The sequence below is a fragment of the Lissotriton helveticus genome, chromosome 2_1, assembly GCF_964261635.1.
Source record: "Lissotriton helveticus chromosome 2_1, aLisHel1.1, whole genome shotgun sequence".
Classification (NCBI taxonomy): Eukaryota; Metazoa; Chordata; class Amphibia; order Caudata; family Salamandridae; genus Lissotriton; species Lissotriton helveticus.
Genome location: NC_136059.1, coordinates 40,158,610 through 40,181,841, shown reverse-complemented (window position 1 = coordinate 40,181,841; position 23,232 = coordinate 40,158,610). Strand labels below are relative to the sequence as shown.

General features: G+C 41.7%; 1 protein-coding gene across 1 annotated transcript in view; it reads left to right on the top strand.

Annotated features, from left to right (window-relative positions):
- The window catches only part of LOC144820052 (long-chain-fatty-acid--CoA ligase ACSBG2-like), a 452,754-nt gene that overhangs the window by 119,960 nt on the left and 309,562 nt on the right, over nucleotides 1–23,232 (top strand). The window contains exon 3 of the mRNA XM_078677706.1: nucleotides 17,189–17,277. Within this exon, the coding sequence (XP_078533832.1) occupies nucleotides 17,189–17,277 (89 nt within the window). The remainder of the gene's footprint in view (nucleotides 1–17,188; nucleotides 17,278–23,232) is intronic.

Here is a 23,232-nt window from a genome sequence, read left to right as displayed (position 1 = left end):
GGCAGGAGTGGTGGTAGTAGTGGTGGTGGTGGTGGAGGTGGTGCTGGTGGTGGCTGTGCAGGTCACAGTGGCCGGTGTTGTCACAATGGCAGAGGCCGTAGTTGTTGGTGCAGGGGTGACCTGGGAGCCAGATGGCCCTGGCTGGCTGCTTGTGCCGGGATCATCCTCTGCCCCGGAGGTGGCTGGCCAATCGTCCCCTGAGACGTCTGTGATTGGCGAGTCTGGAGGGCGGGTGTTGCTTCCAGCTGTCAGATTAGGATGACCTGCAAAACAAAAATGTGAGGATGAGTAATGTGGACTTGACAGGTTGTTTTCACTTTTTTTGCCGATTCTGTCTGCACTGGTACTCACCCCACCCACCACCACCACCGCCATCCCTATGGACATGGGGGCCTGTTGGGAGTTGTAGTTCCATCCCCTCACACCCACCACCACCGCCATCCCTATGGACATGGGGGCCTGTTTGGAGTTGTGGTTCCATCCCCTCACACCCACCACCACCGCCATCCCTATGGACATGGGGGCCTGTTGGGAGTTGTAGTTCCATCCCCTCACACCCACCACCACCGCCATCCCTATGGACATGGGGGCCTGTTGGGAGTTGTGGTTCCATCCCCTCACACCCACCACCACCGCCATCCCTATGGACATGGGGGCCTGTTGGGAGTTGTAGTTACATCCCCTCACACCCACCACCACCCACCACCACCACCACCACCGCCATCCCTATGGACATGGGGGCCTGTTGGGAGTTGTGGTTCCATCCCCTCACACCCACCACCACCGCCATCCCTATGGACATGGGGGCCTGTTGGGAGTTGTAGTTCCATCCCCTCACACCCACCACCACCGCCATCCCTATGGACATGGGGGCCTGTTGGGAGTTGTGGTTCCATCCCCTCACACCCACCACCACCGCCATCCCTATGGACATGGGGGCCTGTTGGGAGTTGTGGTTCCATCCCCTCACACCCACCACCACCGCCATCCCTATGGACATGGGGGCCTGTTGGGAGTTGTAGTTCCATCCCCTCACACCCACCACCACCGCCATCCCTATGGACATGGGGGCCTGTTGGGAGTTGTGGTTCCATCCCCTCACACCCACCACCACCGCCATCCCTATGGACATGGGGGCCTGTTGGGAGTTGTGGTTCCATCCCCTCACACCCACCACCACCGCCATCCCTATGGACATGGGGGCCTGTTGGGAGTTGTAGTTCCATCCCCTCACACCCACCACCACCGCCATCCCTATGGACATGGGGGCCTGTTGGGAGTTGTGGTTCCATCCCCTCACACCCACCACCACCGCCATCCCTATGGACATGGGGGCCTGTTGGGAGTTGTAGTTACATCCCCTCACACCCACCACCACCCACCACCACCACCACCACCGCCATCCCTATGGACATGGGGGCCTGTTGGGTGTTGTAGTTCCATCCCCTCACACCCACCACCACCGCCATCCCTATGGACATGGGGGCCTGTTGGGTGTTGTGGTTCCATCCCCTCACACCCACCACCACCGCCATCCCTATGGACATGGGGGCCTGTTGGAGTGATTTCGACGTTGGTGAGTATGTGGACTGCATGCATGGGTTGGGGTCTGGGAGATGTGTCTTCACAGTTGTGTGAGGCACACCATGTAGTAGTGCTCGTGGTGCTTGGTTTGTACTTACCAGCCTCTTCTCCCTCAGGAAGTCCATCAAGGCTCTCAGGGTGGATGATGGTCATCACCTTGTCCTCCCACTCGGTGTAGGGTAAGGGCTCCGGAGGGGTTCCACCGCCTGTGTGATTAGCCCGGAGATAGTTCTTGGCTCGTATGGCTTTGACTCAGGTCTTTAGATCGTGCCACCGCCTCTGGATGTCCTGCTTCGTCCTCGGGACGCTCCCGGAGGCATTCACCCTGGTGACTATCCGGTCCCACATGCTGTTTCTCCTGGCTATGCTGGTCTGCTGCACTAGGGCCCCGAATAAGTGGGGTTCCACACGGATAATCTCATCTACCATAACCTTCAACTCGGTGTCAGTGAATTTTGGTTTTTTTTTTGGTGCCATGGTGTGTGGTGCTCGGGGTGTGGGTTTGCGTGGATGGGGAGGTGCAGGTGTGTGGTGTGTAAGAATGGTGTGGTGGGTGTTTGTGTGGTGGGTGTGTTTGGGTGTGGGTTGTGTGAATGCTATTTCTCTTTGGTCTCAGTTCAGTGGTGTGTCCTGCTAGCAGCTATGCTGTGATGCAGAGGAGTTGTGGAGTGGGTGGGAGTTCTTTTATGGTGTGTGTCTAGACCGTGTCTGAATGGTTATTGGCAGTCAGGTGCTAGGTGGGAGTGTTGCCAGGTGTGGATTGTGTGGTGCTTGGCGGTGGATCATTGTGTGTTGTGATTGGTTTGGATGTTTTCGGTGGGTGGGCGTTTTTTTTCGTGTGTTTGGTGATAAACTTCCGTGGCAATGTATGGCATTGGTTTGACAGTAGGGATGTTGTTTGTGTTGTCGTTCCGCTGTGGTGCACGGATTCTCGGTGCTTTTGTACCGCTGCGGACGTGGATGGCGGTGACTACCGGGGTACTTGCGGAGTTATCCTAATTGCGGACACGGACATTGCGCAGGTATCGCGGGGGTGGTGGATGTATTCGCGGTCATGTGCGTACGCGGCGGTCGGTGTTTTTACTGTTCCGTCCGCCTGCCGCGGACTCAGGTGTACTCCGACCGCCGCGGACGGGGATTGGTGTGCTCCGTACGCCGCGGTCGGCGTTTTTTCCATGTTTTATCCTAATTGCTGTTGCGGATTTTACGCGGACAGGTCCGGAGTATCTTGCCACCTTCCGCGGCGGACGGTACACGTTTCCGTCCGCCATCCTAATCGACCCCATAGTTAGGAATTAGCATTTACAAAACCCAGAAAATTCACTGAAAAAACCATAGGTTATAGACCATATATAGTTAGGAATTAGCATTTAAAAAACCTTATTTTACTCACACAAAACCATTGAAATTCCATATATAGTTAGTTGTACTAACTATATATCGCGCACCCGCAATCCACTGCTGATCATGTCACATATTACATCATTCATGACATGGTCAGTGACATCACTGATGACATCACTGATGACATCTCAAATGACATCACTGATGACATCACTGATGACATCACTGATGACATCTCAAATGACATCACTGATGACATCACTGATAACATCTCATTTGACATTACTGATCACATCACTGATGACATCATTCATGTGATAATACAATGAACCTCTTCAGACTCTAATATAACCTTAGATACACTCAGTGTAAACATACACTCACAGACTGTCACTCATCCATGGAGTTACTCAGACACCTAGTCAGTCATGCAAAGAATCAATCACACCTCCATTTTCTCAACTATACAGTTATACACACCTTACTTATTCAAACATATACTAAAACATATTTACTCTCTTATACAATCCTGGATACAAGTTCACAATGATGCATACAGCCACTCACACATTCACTGGCTCCTATGCACAGTTATTTATATATGTCAACTCTCACATGTACTGTATTTTACATATGTACTTACTTTGACATGTAACACTGAGATATCCATTCACTCACCAATACACTCATGCACACAGTCAACCGCCCATACAGCTGTTTCCACATGCACTTTTGAACCCATACATCTAGTGAATCAACTGCTCACACATATATGCACAGAGTCATACACCTCCCAGCCACCCACACACACACTCAGTCTCCCATACAAATGCTTGGGCAACCAATCAATAACCCATATAGTTACTCATATAGCTACTGATCAACACATGCAGCAGTTTACAGAACAACAGACATAATGATGCACAAATTAAGACAGTTTAGTCACTAACCCATGCATTCAGTGAGACACATTTAATCACTAACTCATACAGTCAGTCACGCACCTACTAAATCCTTCATCCAGACACTTCTACATCTACTCATTCTTCAATATGTAAAACATATTTAAACTTTACAGAAACACACAGTCACTGGATGATGTCATCAGTGATGTCATTTGAGATGTCATCAGTGATGTCATCAGTGATGTCATTTGAGATGTCATCAGTGATGTCATCAGTGATGTCACTGACCATGTCATGAATGATGTAATATGTGACATGATCAGCAGTGGATTGCGGGTGCGCGATATATAGTTAGTACAACTAACTATATATGGAATTTCAATGGTTTTGTATGAGTAAAATAAGGTTTTTTAAATGCTAATTCCTAACTATATATGGTCTATAACCTATGGTTTTTTCAGTGAATTTTCAAGGTTTTGTAAATGCTAATTCCTAACTATATATGGTCTATAACCTATGTTTTTTTCAGTGAATATATATATATATATATATATATATATATATATATACCAACTTGCCCTCATCGTGCTTCGTGCATGGACAGGTACGCAGGCAGCAACAATATATTCGCCAGAGTCAGACTTCTTAGTTCAGTTGCTTTTATTCATGCATATTTAGTGGTGCATATCGTTTTGGGCACGTCCGTGCCCTTGCTCTGCATTCCACTGTCATGAAATGTACCTCCTCTGTTCTTCTCTTTTGAGTATAATGTCATGTGATGCCTTTTCTTTTCAGGTGCAATATCCTTTTTTTTAGTTTAAAATGCTTTATTGAGATTATAAAGACAATGTAAAACATCAGAAAACATCAGTACAAAGCACTAGTAAAAGTAGGAAAAAATTGACAACTTGGAATGTAAAACGAAGCCATATAACATAATATCCTATAGAAGAAAACTATACTTAGTGAAAAAAGCATTTTGATGAATTTTAACGAAAAAGGAAAGAAGAAAGAAAAAGAAAGAAAGAAGAGGGAGAAGAGGAGAGAGAAGAAAAGAAAAGAGTAGAAAGGAGAAGAAAGAAGGAGAAGAAAAGCAACAATAAACAAAATGACTGTATGAGAAGTATAACGATGAAAAAGTAATAATTACATGAATCATGTTAACTTTCTAGACAAAAAGGTAGTTAAACGTAACCATAATAAATCTCTCTTGATTAATAAGGAGGTGGAGGTTGCGTAGGCTCTATCCATTCTATGATGATGACATACTAAATTCCACCAGGCTTGGTAAGAAATTTTAGAAGTATCCTTCCAATTAGCAGTAATAATCTGAAAGGAAATTGCTTAGAAAAGATTAATAAAAGGGCCTACATCCTTGTGATTGACAAAAGCTGGGGAGAGACTGCCCAAGAAAACATGGTTAATATGGAAAGGAACATCTAGTTGGAGAATATCATTAAGTTTACTCCAAATAGTGGTCCATAAGGTATTAACCAGAGAACAATGGAAGAACATGTGAAGAAGGTCTGTCTTCGCATGAGAACATGACCAGCATTTAGGGGAGTCTAACAAATGAAAACAGTGAAGATCACATGGGGTGAAAAAAAGTCTATTATAAAAATAGTATACAGTTTGCGTTGTACTGGCAGAGCAGGAAGTTGTGTGAAGTCTGGACCAAAGAAATTCCCAAGTACGTGTATGGAGATCAACACTTAAGTCTTTTTACCATTGTAGTTATAAGGGAGATTTAACTCTAGGAATAGGAGAATGGGATAAAAGTTTATATATATATTATCTGCCTTAAATTGAGTTGAAAAATCAATGGGGTTCGGGGGGGGGAGACAATTGATCAGGGGAAGAAGTGGGAGTGGAGTGCGCAGGAGTATAATATCAAGTAAGGACATTTGTGAGTGCAGTATATTGAGAAACATGTTGTGAGGAAATGTGATAGAGGGATTGGAGGGCGGGAAAAGGCATAGAGGTGCCATCTATCATCAAGTGTTGAGGAGTAGAGATACCTTTATCAATCCACTCCTTCCAATACAAAGCGCGATTATTAATCTTAAAGTGTTTATTATACCAGAGAGGAACATTCGTGGAGAAAGAATGAAAAGAGGGATGAACACGTAGCGAGGAAAGAGCTAACGCCTTAGAATGATTCAAAGTGGGGAAAGACATACGTTTTGGGGGCAAAGTAATCAAAATAGCCGTAAGAAGGGAGAAGGGAGAGTACTGGGCCTGCTCCAAAGAGCTCCATGCAGTACAGGAAGAAGAGGTAGAATCGGAAAGGAAAGTCCAAATTTGTTTCAGAGAGAAGGCAGAATGGTAAAGTTTAAGATTCTGCAAATTAACTCCTCCCAAGTCTTTAGGAAGTTGAAGTCGAGGTAGTGACGATCTAGATTTGCGATAGTTCCACAGAAACTTGATAAGGATAGTGTTAATAGTACGAAAGAACGTATTAGGAAGAGAAATGGGAAGCATTGAGAGATAGAAATTAATGATTGGGAGAAGCATCATTTTAATTGTGGCCAATCTACCCCACCATGAAAGGAATAGAGGAGACCGACTATCAATGAGGGCCGAAGTCTTTTTATGAATCTCAGCTAAATTAATTTTGACAAGATCCCTAAGGTTATTACAATAGAGAATGCCAACACACTTGATGTGAGAAGAGGACCATTCAAAACCAGAGTCAGTAAACATAGAAGGGAGGCAGAATTTGTTGAGGGGTATAATTTCAGATTTATCAATATTCAGCTTGTACCCCGAGACGGCAGAGGAACTATTCAATAGGGAGAAAATCTCTGGTAAGGAAACTGATGGGTTTGATATAAAAAGGAGAATATCATCAGCATAAGCGGTGAATTTAATATCGACATTTTGAAATTGAAAGCTAGTATAGCGTTTGGAACTTCTGATGGTTTCCAGAAAAGGCTCAAGGGCAAGAATAAAGAGAAGAGGGGATAGGGGACAACCTTGTCTGGTACCTCGAAGAAGAAGGAAATAACTGGATTGACAACCATTAACCCAAACAGAAGTGGTAGGGGCAGAATATAATAGTTTAATGAATAAAATAATAGTGGGGCTAAAGCCATGCCATCTCAAAAAGCCAAACATAAAACCCCAGCTTAACCTATCAAACGCGTTCTCAGCATCAAGGGTGATGGCTGCAAGAGGAGAATCAGATTTTGAGGCCAGATGAATAATATTAAGGAGGGTGCGTGAATTGTCTGTGATTGAACGGCCTTTTACAAAGCCAGATTGGTATATGTTAACTAAATCAGGTATGACCTTATTGGTGCGGAGGGCAAGAAGCTTAGCATAGATTTTACAGTCAGTATTAATGAGGGAAATTGGTCTGTAATTCTTAAACAGGGTGGGATCTTTATCTTTTTTTGGGATAAGGCAAAGCATTGCTTGCGTAAATGAGCCCTGAGATTCGCCAGCTGACAGAAAGGAAACCACCAGAGACAAGAGATGGGGGATAAGAAGGGTTTTAAAGTGTAAAAAAAAAACGAACCGTGAAACCATCCGGACCTGGTGTTTTGTCTTTAGGCAATAAGGATAACGCCTCAATAAGTTCAGCAGCGGAAATGGGTATATCTAGAGAAGTTAGGTCAGGGACATTGTCAAGGGATTTGGGGATGGTTTGAAAAAAGGAGTCAAGATGGTCAGAAGTAGGAGAATTCTCCGGTGTGAATAAAGAGGAGTAATAATTAGAAAAGCAGTCAAGTATAGAGGAATCAGAAAAGTGTAAAATACACGAAACGTGGTTTATGGCTGTGATTTTAGACTTTTGTTTCTTAATCTTTAGATAATTCGCTAGAGATCTACCAGCTTTATTGCGACCACCATACATCTTGGCATTGAATTTGAGGAGGGTATTACTGGCCGAATCCCAGGAAAGTTTGTTATATTGCATCTTGGTTCGAATAAGAAGAGGTAGGATATCCGGGGAACAGGTGGTAAAATACTTGTGCTCAAGAGCTTTAATTTGGTTGAGAAGCGATTGGGAGTGAGAAAGAGCTTTTTTATTCTTACGCGAAACGTAATCAATAATAAAGCCCCTAGAAGAGGCTTTAAAGGCATCCCAAAGAGCATGAAATTGAGAAATGGAGGAAAGATTAAGTCGAATAAAGTCTTGGGCGAAAGAAGGAATTGTTCAGAGAATTGGGTATCTAACAGAAGGGAATTATTGAAGCGCCATCTCTCAGAAGTAGAGGAGGGAGAAGGATAATCCATATCGAGAATAACAGGGGCATGATCAGATATAAGTATGGAGCCAATATCAACCTTATTCACATATTGGAAGGCGGGCTGTGTAAGGAAAAAGTAGTCAATCCGTGAGTGCGATTTTTGAACAAGAGAAAAAAAGAAGAATTCAAGAATATCAGGAGGAGAGGTGCGCCAAGCGTCAATGAGTCCCCTATTGGTGATGGTCTTAGAGAAACCTTTCTGCATTCTATTAGGGACATATCTAGTCTGGGATTTACGATCAAGGAAAGGGTCCATTAGTTGATTGCAGTCACCACCAAGGATTAAGTGTTCGGCAGAATGAGAGGGGAGGAGGGTGGAAAAGTCATTCCAGAAGGATGTCTCGACACCATTAGGACCATAAACATTACATAGAGAAAAAGGATGATTGTTAACAATAACATCTAAATACAACCATCTGCCATTAGCATCAACAAACTCATTATGTAAAACAACATTTAAAGATTTATGAAATAAAATAATTACACCGTTCTTATTGTTGACAGCAGGTGAACAGAAGATCTCACGAACCCAATATTTACGTAACATAGATAAGTCTCGGGTTGTAAGATGAGATTCTTGCAACATTGCAATTCGACAATTCAGTCTAGCAAGGTGCGAAAACACTCGATGTCTTTTAATAGGATTGCGCAATCCCTTAACATTCCAAGTTATAATGCGTAGTCCTTTCATGAGAAAGGAAAATAGAAAAATAGAGGATTAAAAAGGGAAATATCTTGTAGAGGGAAAGGAAAAAAGGATGAATTCAAATATATAAGAGAAAAATTGAAAGACAAAGATGGATGAATAATAAGAATGAAGAGACAGGAATGGAAGGAGAAAGAAAGATCATATGAAAAGGGAGGAGAAGATAAAGGGGGAGAAAGGACCAATGAATAAAAATTAGGGAGATTCTAAAAAAGCGGAAAAATACATAAAGAGAGAATAAGAAGAGCGATGAATAAGAAGTTGTGAAATGTAGAGCAATAGAAGCGAAACATAAAAAGGAAAGAGAAAAAGACAATGAAAAGAGGAGAGAGACAGGCAGTGGAGGAAAGGACTCCACCAGAATGTATATCAAGAGGAAGAAGACCAAGAGTCTGCAGACTCTAGTCAAGGAGCAATACGAAGGAGAAGACATTAAAGAGGGAGAGGGGCGACGAAAGGCAAAATAGCCACACAGGAGAGGAGCATCGAGATAAGCAAAATGGTAAGATGGGACAAAATGAAAAAAAAAATACCAAGTGAAATGTAGAATATACAGGGTGAAGAAATGGTAACTTGACATAAACACGTGGAGGAAGAATAAAGATGGGCTTACCATACAATGGGGAGGAACGGGGCCGTGGAAAGAGACATCACATTTAAAATGTGTAGGAGGGGAACAAATGGAAAGGTAACCACCAAGCAGGACAATGAAGACGTACCTAACAAAACAAGAAGGTTATGATGAAGTAACGATAAGGGAATAGTGAACAAGATTCGTGAAACATGAAACAGCAAACATATTAACATGGCGGGAAGCGAAGTAAACAGAAACTGAGACAAACTACGGAAATATTAAGACAATATTATGGCTTGCTGAGTTCCATCTGTTGTCCTCTGTGTGAGTGAATAAACTTGCGAAGGTCAACAGGATCCTCAAAACTCCCAAATTCTTTCTTTGTATGTAACATTGAAGAAGCAGGGGTGAATTAGTGCGTAGCGAGCATTCATAGATCGGAGTACAGGTCGTAGATCGAGAAATTCCTTCCGACGGCTAGCAGTGGATTTGGAGACATCTTGACTAAAGAAGATTCTGTGTCCAGACCAAAAAAGTTGTTTGTGCTGTTTCGCTGCACTGAGAATAGCCATTAGGTCTGAGTAAAGGAGAGTATAAGCAATAATGCCGCATGGTTTGGAAGAGGTAGAGGCCGACCGAGGCCCAAGTCTATGCGCCCTCTGGATATTAAAGTCCATAGTTTTAGGGAGACCAACAAGCTGGAGGACTTGAGATTTCAGGAACGTTGTCAAGTCGTTGCCTTCAGAATTTTCTGGAATACCGTAAATGCGCATATTATTGCACCTATTTCGGTTTTCCAAGTCCTCCGTGGTCGTCTTCAGTTGACGGACTTCTTTTTGAAGAGTCTTGACAGTTTTTAACACATCCTTGGCATCACTGACCCTCTGTTCGACATCTGAAAGTCTGGAATCAAGGTCTGCCCATTTATCCTCAATACTCTGTAGGGAAGCGGCAGTGTTAGTCATAAAAGGTCTAATAAGACGCAATTCCTCCATTATGTCCTCCAATGTGAGTGGAAGAGGCGACTTGGAAGGAGATGGAGGATCATGTTTGAGGCGTTTACTAGAAGTGGCCTTGGTATCCTTGCGACACCCAGTTGAGGGGCCCTGGGACTTCTGCGAGTGTTCCATGCTTGAAACCAATGCTGAACAGGCAGAACAATATTGCGTCAGAGTCATAAGCTGAATGTCACCAAAGCTCCACAGGAAAAAAAGGGAACGCAAGAAAAAAAGGAGAAGGAGAACCAAGCTGATCCTGAGGAACAGGCATGAAGGAGAACGCAGTTATATGGCAGTAACCTGAAAAATATCTGCGCCACAAAATAATACGCAGAAGCGACATGCAAGGTAGACCACTATTAAAGGCCATGAAAACTGAAGAGAAAAAAAGAAAAGCATTTTGCCGCCAAAAAATTGTAGAGTTAGAACAGAAACCAGCTTAAAAGGGGGACAGAAGGACCAAAACGTCACCACAACATCGTGCTGAGGGGATAGGAAAGCGCGGGGTGAATTCACCTAAAATGGCGGCCGTGAGAGCACCAAGAAAAAAAAACGGGAGTGAAAAGAGAGTCAAAAAGACCTACTTGAGGTCTGAAACTTGCTGGAAACGCGCTCCATGTGTTCCGACTTCCGAAACAGGTTTCCAAGAGAGGCAGGAAGACGCAGAAAAGGTCCCTTGATGTTCAAGCAATGCTCGATGTGCCGGGACTCCTCAAGTGGAAACCATCTTGCTTCGCCGCGCGCCACGTCTCCAGGTGCAATATCCTTATTGTGATTGTAGATACTGCCATGCTGTGTATTATTCAGAATTATTAGCTTACTTGTATTATGTCAATACTGAGCCAAATACTATGTACTGTATACATTTATCCTGTTTCTTGTTACTCTTGGAAAACGAATGAATAAAATAAAAAAAATAAAAGGAATACTGAAAGCGCTGAGTGCCATATTGTGGAGGGGATGATTGATGAACAATGTTAACATGCTCTAATTTCCTTTTGGTTCATTTTTTGGCTGCTGTTTGGGTTACTGCTAAGTTGAAACAACAAAACAAAAACAATGACAGGAGTAGTCCCCAAAACATGAAATATTAGTTCTCGAACAGATAGAAGATGAATAAGTGGTAGAAAAAAGAAGTCATTTCTTTTTTCAGAAACCCCTCACTCACCGACCTAGTCGGTGACATGCTTCATCATCAGGGCCCACCCAAGTGACCGAGTGCCACTTAGGTGTGCTGCGACGCCTGCAATTGCAGCGGAGCTGGTTGTTATTGTGTAGTGAGGGGTGAAAAAGTGAAATTGTTAGTGAGGTAATTTAAAAAAGGTAAACAACAGATGCTCCTTTTGAACTATTTATTCTGGAGTTCGTGTCACCTAATTAAAAGCAAGTGTGATACTACTCATGGTGCTATTGGCCATATAGTATCTGGAAGTGGTTAAAAGAATCTGGTCGACATGTTTCAACCTGTTGTAATTATCGGTTTTCTTCAGGACCAAGATATAAGGGACGAGAGGTCTGCACACGCTAAGGTGCACCCTTCTCAGACCCTACAGTGTAACTCCTGTGTACTCACAGTTGTTCGTTCTATATACAGCATTCTGTGTAAGAACCTGGAGATAGAAACATAAACATACATAACATGATCATGATAATCTTCCATTTAGGTATATATTCATCTCTATTATTCCAATGCACTCTAATAAGGCATGTAGAAATGTGCACTAATAGCATAAGTATTATATCGCTAGTCACAAATGGTAACTCATTCTATGGGTTCCCAAGTGAATTCACAGAAACACCTTTAATTTTTTCTTTTTGTTAAGTTACCATAAACAATGTGGTCACTCCTCTTATGTAAACACACATTGTATTGCAAAAGAGAAACAAAATACAGATAGGACGAAAAACCAGGTAGTCCAAAAGCAGTGCAAAAAGCTGATTATGCCAAAAAAGGAAAGGATGGGGATGTTTTTACCCTACTAATTGTACCCCTATCAGGAGCAACGACTTACTTCTGTGAGGTGCCAAATGTGCCTCATGGACATCACGGGTGGCTGATCTCCGAGCTTTCTAAAAAAGGGGGGACAACCATGAATCCAATAGTTAAAGTTTCAAAAGAGGCCCGAGTCAAGTAATCCCGACTTAACGGAGAACCCATCTCATTAAATCAGTGAATCTGTATATCTTACTTGTCAGTTGGCGTCAGCCCGCCATCAACCTATTCTTCTAGCGCGGTGTCCCGATGATATTTTTTTTTTAGTTCGAGGGTACCCTCTTTCTACAAACTGGGGGGACCTCGATGGGAAGCACGTTCACTCCCAGCGTGACGGGGCTCTATGTTTTCGATTTCGAGAAACAATTTATACTAGCAGAGTCCAATCCTTATGGAGAGTATATTGTCTTTTGGAAAAGATACATCGATGACGTCCTTGCCATTTGGCAAGGACCGGAACAAAGTCTAAGAGAATTCATTACTTGGATAAACACCTGCGATGAAAATTTGAAGTGGACACACTCGGTGGATAGCAAGACAATGGTGTTCCTCGATTTGGAAATTACAAAGGAAAATGGAACTCTACACACAAAAACATATCATAAACCAACTGCAAAAAACAACGCATTAAGATATGAAAGCTTCTACCCGCGGAGTTTAAAAGAAAATCTGGCCTACGGCCAGTATCTCCGCCTTTGACGCAACTGCAGCAAGTTGGAAGACTATAAATGCCAAGCAAAAGAACTGCCAAAAAAATTATCAGAACGAGGATACCCGAAACATATCCTGAATAAAGGACAAAAACGAACACGCAACTAGCCTAGAGAAGCTGTCCTTGAAGACAGGATTAAGACAGTGGAGTCACCGCCACTAACATGTGTCACAATATTTAACAGCATATCCAACAAGGTAACTAAGTCTATTAAAAAACATTGGAAAATTTTGAACACCGGGAATCTCCGCTGGGAGAAACCACTCTTTTCATTTAAAAGAGCCCGCAGCATCAAGGACACCTTGGTGCACACCCGACCAAGAAAATCAAGCGTGACAGAACAGCCTAATGTCCTGAGCGCCTGGGGTCTTCCAAAAGTAACGGGACACCATCCTTGTGGCAACTGCAGCGTTTGTCATTTAACAACAACAACAAAAACGCTACAGCTGACGAATGGTGAGACCTGGATACAACGAACACATACAAATTGTAACAGTACAAATATAGCATATCAAATCACCTGCCCATGTGGACTACAGTATGTGGGAATGACCGGCAGAAAAGCCAAACAGCGTATTTATGAACATAGGAGTTCAATCAGATGTAAAAAAAATGGCAACAAGACTCACAGAACATTTTTTGTCAGCCAATCACACCACAAATGACTTAAAATGGACAATAATTGAACAATTACCAAAAGGCGACAATACCAACTATCGCCTTTTTGAAATGGAAAAGCGTTGGATATATCGTTTATCGACACACATCTCTGGATTAAACGATATCTTGGTCCACTGTGAGAAACAAATGAGTGCTCTAATATAAATTCCACTGTGAGAAACAAATGATTGCTCTAATATAAATTCCTGTCTGAATTAGCAGTAAACATCTGAATATGGCATCATATTTCTCTCTAACTATACGGTGACTGTGTTTCGATTTTTAAAAAACTGTCTCTCTTGTGTCCTTATAGCCATTACATACAGTCAAGTTTATTATTAGTAAGAGAACTCCTCTAAATGTTAACATCATTGTACACGGCTAAAAACATTGTTGCGAGACTAATAAAGTTGCAACTTTTTCCTTAAAAAGAAAAAATCGTGATTCCCTCATGCTCGGAGAGTATTGTCTCTTTACATATGGTCCCTCATAAGATCGGCGGCGCGGACATAACGTGCCACGGGGGCCCGATGATATTACAAGATTGGCGTTACGATCATTACGTGCCCCGTGAGCCTGACACTCGGAGAAAATTGTATCTTTAAACAGAGTCCCTTACACGACCGACTGCACAGACACAACGTGCCACGGGGCCCCAATGGGATTAGAAAATCGGCTCCATGAGCATCACGCGCCCTGTGAGCCCAATGAGAATATAAGATACGCGGAAGTGCGGGTCCAACTATCGTCGGGACACTGCACTGAAAGAATAGGTTGATGGCGGGCTGACGCCAACCGACAAGTAAGATATACAGATTCACTGATTTAATGAGATGGGTTCTCTGTTAAGTCGGGATTATTGGACTCGGGCCTCTTTTGAAACTTTAACTATTGGATTCATGGTTGTCCCCCCTTTTTTAGAACGCTCGGAGATCAGCCACCCGTGATGTCCATGAGGCACATTTAGCACCTCAGATGGAGTAAGTCGTTGCTCCTGATAGGGGTACAATTAGTAGGGTAAAAAAAACATCCCCATCCTTTCCTTTTTTGGCATAATCAGCTTTTTGCACTGCTTTTGGACTACCTGGTTTTTCGTCCTATCTGTATTTTGTTTCTCTTTTGCAATACAATGTGTGTTTACATAAGAGGAGTGACCACATTGTTTATGGTAACTTAACAAAAAGAAAAAATTAAAGGTGTTTCTGGGAATTCACTTGGGAACCCATAGAATGAGTTACCATTTGTGACTAGCGATATAATTCTTATGCTGTTAGTGCACATTTCTACATGCCTTATTAGAGTGCATTGGAATAATAGAGATGAATATATACCTAAATGGAAGATTATCATGATCATGTTATGTATGTTTATGTTTCTATCTCCAGGTTCTTACACAGAATGCTGTATATAGAACGAACAACGGTGAGTACACGGGAGTTACACTGTAGGGTCTGAGAAGGGTGCACCTTAGCGTGTGCAGACCTCTTGTCCCTTATATCTTGGTCCTGAAGAAAACCGATAATTACAACAGGTTGAAACATGTTGACCACATTCTTTTAACCACTTCCAGATACTATATGGCCAATAGCACCATGAGTAGTATCACACTTGCTTTTAATTAGGTGACACGAACTCCAGAATAAATAGTTCAAAAGGAGCATCTGTTGTTTACCTTTTTTAATTCACCTCACTAACAATTTCACTTTTTCACCCCTCACTACACAAAAGCAACCGGCTCCGCTGCAATTGCAGGCGTCGCAGCACACCTAAGTGGCACTCGGTCACTTGGGTGGGCCCCGATGATGAAGCATGTCACCGACTAGGTCGGTGAGTGAGGGGTTTCTTAAAAAAGAAATGACTTCTTTTTTCTACCACTTATTCATCTTCTATCTGTTCGAGAACTATTAATATTTCATGTTTTGGGGACTACTCCTGTCATTGTTTTTGTTATATTAACCTAGGGGTTCAAGGAGTAGGTACCTATAAAATACCCTTACTCTCTCTTTGGTATTAATAAATTACTGCTAAGTTGGACAAGTTTGAATGTCTTACCAGTTTTAAACAAGTGTCTGTACAAGGTGTTGGTGATGTGCAGCAACTTAGCTTTGTTGAAATCAATGAACTTAGTTTTGTTGAAATCAACATGTAACTCTTTAGCCAGAGGCAGTAAGAAGATCTGTGTGCTTTAAGTGTGAGTGCTGTGCTAAGAGACCATTGCAGATACGCTGGAGCTGATCAAACTCCCTGAATCTCATCCTTGCAGCTCGGTCTGGAGTGCCTAGATGTTGATGTGAGGCGTCTGCTTGCGTTTCAATTGCCGGCTGATAAGCGTCCCTGTGGTTCAGCTCAGTTCATTGCAGACTGCTCTTCGCAGGATCAGCATCTTTTTCTCTTTTTCTCAAGGGGTCCTTCTCAATTGTTTGTTGTATCCTCACAAGGAACAATGACCATTTTTAAAAGTTGTGGATGTTTGTTGACCCTGATACTACCTAGCTGTATCTTGGGGAGTAGATATACTATTTCATTATCATGCGAGATTCAATGTCCTGACCTGTTGTTGGTTACATCATGTGCTTCATAACTTCTTCCAGGTTACCACTGCAGACCATGCTTACCTATATAATTACATTTAAATCAAATTCAGTGGTAAGTTAGCATGTACCCATTATTCAGTGCCTTTGGTAACTTTATTGCTTGTACATTGTGACTTTAGGTCTGTTTTCCGTTCTCAGGAACTGTGTCCACGTGTCTTTAAGATGATTTTCAACATCACCATTTGCAGTGATATATTTGACATCGTTGTTAGATGAGGCTTGGGTATGAAACCATTAGATTTATTCTCTTTCACTCAGTCCTGTGAAATTCACTCACATGTTTTTTTTGTATTTTCATTGTGTAGGCTGTGTCTATGATTTTGGTTCTAATGAAGAACCGTTTTTCATGGAAAACTATTAAAGGCGGGTCGAAACGCTGACATCTCTTAATTTAAGTGTTTTGACCTGGTGACATAACTTTAAACATAAAATCTAAACATTGAAGGAATTATGTTGCAGATTTTCATCTACATTGGACACACTAAGCTGGATTGTTTTTTCTCTATCTATATGAATATATTTTGTGTTTTGTCACAATCTTTGACCATACACCTGAGCACCACACCGTATCACTTATGGAATACATAGGATCACCTGTACATATATATTGAAACTTGTGTTCTCTAAGTTTTGCAAACGAATATGTTTCGTCATCTGTGAGAAACTACATGAACTTAGAACCTTGTTGCTTTCTTTCATTCATTTGAGTTGTGACTGGACCACTATAGACTTTCTAATTATAACTTGGTAACAGCAAGTCTTATAAGTTAAGGCAAAAGAATAATTGACAATCATACTTCACCTATGGACCATGGCAGAAAAGCTAGTACTGATCAAGACCTTTTAAATCTCATCCTTGCAGCTTGGTCTGGAGCGCTTCCACGGTGTTGGAATCCTGGGCTCGAACTCCCCAGAGTGGTTTATTGGCCACTTAGGAGCCATCATAGCTGGGTAAGTGCCTACTCTTGCTGTACTTACTCCTAGTAAATGGTGCAGCTAACACCACGGATAGTCACTGTTATCTCAGTCCTGTTGCTTGTCAACACTGTATGTAGAGGCCACATTCATCATCACTCAAGGCACTTGGGATACAAGGCCTCAGTAAGTCACCTGGAAAATAAACTTCACCACATTTTATTTGCTTCGTAACTTTTTTTGAATTCCAGGAGAGTCAGTAGGTCTGAGGTTCATTGGGATGTTGTTCCAGTGCCCGGATGTACAGGTTGCCCCTCTGTTGTTTCTCATATTTCTCCAGCACCTGTTGATGTTATGGTTCCAGGAGTGTTGTTGTTGTTTATTTTATTGTTCAGTTAGTTAAAACTATAACAATATACCAAATTCTAATATTAAAAGTGTGCTACACATAAAAAATTGCGTCTCTATAAAAATATAAAATCTTAGACGATTATACAATTGTAAAATACTTTTCATATTATTAACATGATTTGACATTCAGTACATGCTCATGGATTCATAGAAATGTAATCAATTTACAATTCATTTGGGGGTCGTTGGAGTCTAGTCCACATATGATAGCTCTCCTGCACGATCTAATGCCTCTGTCCTGAAATGCTCGCCGCAATATTGTGGTTTGTGCTAGTTGCAATGTCTTACAGTGACATACAAGATGAATGAAGTCTTCTTTTTTATAACCACAATGTCGGCAATTATCATTTTCTTTTGGTTTCCAGTGAGGGGCTTCCGCAAGAGTAGGGAAGTGTCCGAACCTTAACGTTATTAATTTCCTCTTTACCTAAATGGAATAGGTGGAGTCTAGATAGGCTGCTTGTTTCAAGGTTTTATAAGTATTAATCAGTGTCCACGAGTGACTTCTTGTTCGAAAAAGATCTTTATTGGTCAATAATGAGTGGAACTTTGCAGCTTTATTTATTATTAATTTGAATGCTTGGTAAGGCATTTGTTTACTCCACAGCTCCCTTGTATATGTCATCTTTAAGGAGTGTTCAAGAAATGTGTATGCTGGTGAATATTTATCTTGATCCATTTCCTGCCATAAGGATTCATTAAGGCCGTTTTTTTCTATGTTTTGTTATATTTGATACCATACTATAATGTATGTGTAGAGCCTTCCCAGTGTTTCATTCATTAGCCCAAACTCCAAGCGCATTTGAGCTGGTGAGGCAGTCTTCGAAAGTAGAAGAACCTTTTTGTAAATGCGCGTAATTAGACTGTTTAGAGTTTCTGCTTCATTTCCATGCATTGCAGCACTGGCATATGATAGTGTTGGCAGTGCTTTGGCTAACATTACCGTTAACAATGGTTTCAGAGACGGGCCTTCCAAATTCTTTGCAAGGGTTTTGAGGGTGAATGTTAGGGCCTCTTCTCGTTGTTTCATGTATTTTTTCTGTTCACGAAACAAAAGTTTGTCATCAATATAAAAACCCAAATATTTATAGCATGATACCTTCTCCAACAGATTTCCCTTTAATCTAATTTGTTGAGTCGTGGCTGTGCGATTTGTAATAAGCATCGTTTTGGTTTTTGTGAGATTTAACTCCAGGTTATTTGCCGACAGAAATTCGGAGAGTTCGTTTAGTAGTCTTGTCAGGCCTACCTGAGTCAAACTTAGTTTTCCTAATTTGGGTGAATGGGAATTAATTCCATCTAGCTGTCTTGAAAGGTCTGAAATAAATAAATTAAAAAGGTGCGGTGCTAATACGCACCCCTGCTTTAGGCCTATGTTGGTGTGCACTTTCCTTGATAGTCTGGCTCCATTTCCAAGTTTCATGCATACCCAGGTATCTGTGTAAAGCAGTAGTAGACCTTTCAATATCCTGTCAGGTATGCCCCAGGATTTTAATTTGGACCACATTAGTTTCCGATCGACACTGTCAAAGGCAGCTTTTAGGTCGATGTAACACAGATGAAGATCTTGTTTTTTGTTTTTACATCTTTCTGCGATCAACGAAAGCGACAATATTTTTAGTTGTTCCGATACTCTTCCTAAATCCAGTTTGATTGATTGGTATTAGGTTACAAACACTAGAGGCAAAATATTTGGCTTCAACATCCTGTAAGGCGATTAGCCTATAATTTTTGGGATTTGATCTATCCCCTCCTTTGTAAGTTGGGGTGATGTTTGATCCTTGCCATCTTTCTGGAATTTGATTGAGTAATTCTACATCAGCATATAGTTTCCCGAGTATTGGGCTCCAGTACTCCGAGTCATATTTAAAAGTAGCCTGGGGAATGCCATTTTGACCGGGGGCACCATCGCTTTTGCCTTTCTTTATTATGTTGGTTATTTCTTCTGTTGAGTAGTTTACTACAGTGATCTGTAATTTCATTCCTTTTTCACTAGTGGACGTCTCAGTTGGAAAATAAAATTTGTCCATATCATGGGGTTGTTCTTCTTTAAATTTATCATTAAGGAATTTAACCCACTCCTGCTCCTGTATATGCGATGTTAGGATATTTAGATGTCTCCTCAAGTTGTTTATTGACTGCCAGAATTTATTTAAATTTGAGTGTCTTAAGTCATAAATTAGTTTTGTCCAGAAACTCTCTGCTTTCTCTTTGTTAAGTTTCCATATTCTACTTTTGAATTGTATTCTCATTTGTTGGAATGCAATCTAGCCTACACACTTGGATTTATCCTGCCGCAGTTTCCTTTGAGCTCTTCTTAGTTCTTTTTTTAATGCTTGCAGATCTTTGGTAGATTTCTTGCCCGGTCATTTCTTTGGACCCCAATTTCTACCACTTTCATAGTTTTCACTAGTTTATCTAGAAATAGCGACCAGGCTTGTATTCTGCTAATGGGTTCTGTGGTTAACTCGGCCAGAATGCTCTTTATTGTTAAGAATACGTTTGTTTTATTCATGTTTGTCCATTTCAGGCGTCTTAGATTAGCAGAGGTAAGTTCGCCCTCAGGCAAGTTGGTGGGTTGATGTCTTGGTGTGTCTAGGTTGAAGATAAACTCTATGTAGAATCGAGCTAATACCAATAATAAGGAAAGCGTTACAAGTGTGAAGTCTAACGTTGAATGAGCCCTTGAACCATAATATGTTTTTTCAGGGGGGCAATCTTTATCATTTCTTCCATTAAGGACTCGCATTCCTTGAAATTCAATATCTGTAACTAGTTGTTGTCCAATACGATCCGTGCGGTTGTTCCCCGTGCTGTCTTGCTGTGGTACACACCAAAATGAGTTCTCTGCACTTAGAATATCATCATCATCTGGCGTGAATATCAAGTTCGAATTAAAATCGCCTGTTACAATTATATTCCACGTTGCGTCTTCACAACGTAGTCTCGATATTTTTTTAATTGAAAGGGCATTTTCTTCCTTTTTATTTGAGCCTTTGGTTGTGTATAGTAATTAATTAATATTATCGTTTTAGTTGTATTTAAATTTAGATCTGAGAATTTTACAATTTGTATGCTGGGGTCTGGAGATTCCAACTGTTAGCTTGCTATTTTTAATGCTGTCGATACGTACACAGACAAACCTCCTATAGCCCTACCGTAGAGCTTGCTTTTTTCCGCAGGTACTGTGTAGTGAACGTAGCCATCTATTGGAATGACTTCTTGCGACCAAGTCTCTTGCAGGGCTATAATGTCACAGTCTGCCCACTCCTTGAGTGGGATGCCATCTTCAAGTAATCGCCTGGCTCCTGCTATATTCCAAGATATCATGTGTATTGCATTTGACTCTGAAATAGAGATTTTAGCTCCATTATGTCATACACCTTGATTGTTCAATATACTTGGTAGCCAGTTCCATTCTTCTTGCTTTGTGCCTCTTAACCCATATTCTCTTTTTATTGACATTGCTGAGGTCTGAGCTGTGGTTCCAGGAGTAATGAACAAAAGAAAGTGCCAGTGCTGATATTAATACTTTAAATACAACGACTAACTCCAGCAGAACTTGAAAGAATCAAGAACGGGAATGACTACTTAATAGTTTTTTATTTTAACATCATTTTTAAAAAAGAAAAATTTGTATATTTTTCAATTTTTACACAAGGAGAAACATTTACAAAAAGAACACCAAAATACTAAAGGATATAATTATCATTCATCAGTCATACTAAGTGCCAGACATATCACAGGCATTCAAAACACATTCATACCACTCGGGGAAGAAAGATAAGTTGGACAACAAAGCATATACAATCTAAAAACTGTACACTATTTTATACAAGGGAAACAAGTGATATACTGCAGAGTAAGAAATAACAACAGGCCACAGTCTGCAATTACAATTTCACCAAAGAAAATGAGAAAACAGTTTTTTATGTACAATCCTACAACAATTTGCGAAATAAACCTTTGATACTAAGCAACCTAGGTATTGTACTGGCGACTAAGAGAGGACAACTCTAAGCTCTTGCCGCCTTCGCAGACACCATGTGGCAGGGGCCTACGCGTTTCGAATCCCGCCGATTTTCCTGGGATTCTCTTCAGGGCCTGGTGTGGTATCGGTAGTTTGTTGCCGTGGGGCCAGGCAGAGGACTGATTAAGTTGTATGGTAGTGTACTTATCCAGGCTGATTTAGAGAAGTCGAGCGAGCCGATTCTCAGCCTACTTCACTGATGCAGGGAGTCGCTACTCAGGAAAAGTACGCCCGAATAACCAAACTTCGGTCCTAATTCATCCCTGCCGCCTTGTACAAATGTTTTAGCGTTATCCAAACTTCGGAGCTAGCAAATTTCAGGGCTTGGCTTGACAGTGGGTTCTCTCCGGTCGGCGGCCGTCGGTCAACTGGCGTGTTAGTCGGCACTAATCACTAACGTCAGCCAAGCCCTGAAATTTGCTAGCTCCGAAGTTTGGATAACGCTAAAACATTTGTACAAGGCGGCAGGGATGAATTAGGACCGAAGTTTGGTTATTCGGGCGTACTTTTCCTGAGTAGCGACTCCCTGCATCAGTGAAGTAGGCTGAGAATCGGCTCGCTCGACTTCTCTAAATCAGCCTGGATAAGTACACTACCATACAACTTAATCAGTCCTCTGCCTGGCCCCACGGCAACAAACTACCGATACCACACCAGGCCCTGAAGAGAATCCCAGGAAAATCGGCGGGATTCGAAACGCGTAGGCCCCTGCCACATGGTGTCTGCGAAGGCGGCAAGAGCTTAGAGTTGTCCTCTCTTAGTCGCCAGTACAATACCTAGGTTGCTTAGTATCAAAGGTTTATTTCGCAAATTGTTGTAGGATTGTACATAAAAAACTGTTTTCTCATTTTCTTTGGTGAAATTGTAATTGCAGACTGTGGCCTGTTGTTATTTCTTACTCTGCAGTATATCACTTGTTTCCCTTGTATAAAATAGTGTACAGTTTTTAGATTGTATATGCTTTGTTGTCCAACTTATCTTTCTTCCCCGAGTGGTATGAATGTGTTTTGAATGCCTGTGATATGTCTGGCACTTAGTATGACTGATGAATGATAATTATATCCTTTAGTATTTTGGTGTTCTTTTTGTAAATGTTTCTCCTTGTGTAAAAATTGAAAAATATACAAATTTTTCTTTTTTAAAAATGATGTTAAAATAAAAAACTATTAAGTAGTCATTCCCGTTCTTGATTCTTTCAAGTTCTGCTGGAGTTAGTCGTTGTATTTAAAGTATTAATATCAGCACTGGCACTTTCTTTTGTTCATTGCTACTTTGGCCCAGCCTTGCTGATTAGGGCCTCCCCGTAGTTGTTGTGGTTCCAGGAGTGGCACTCTCCACCCGAAGTAGTTCTTCTCTTAGCCAGTTGTGCATGGATTCCATTTCTGATGGCCTTGTAGATGCTGCTGCTGGTTTTGTACTTGGCGTGAGGATAAATATGGAATACATTAAGTTATGTCAATGTATGGGTGATGTGGTTGAATTTCTTAGGGCTTTGATAAGCTGGGGAAAGGGTGAAAGGTGCCATCCAGTTTGTGAGAGAAAGTAGGCTT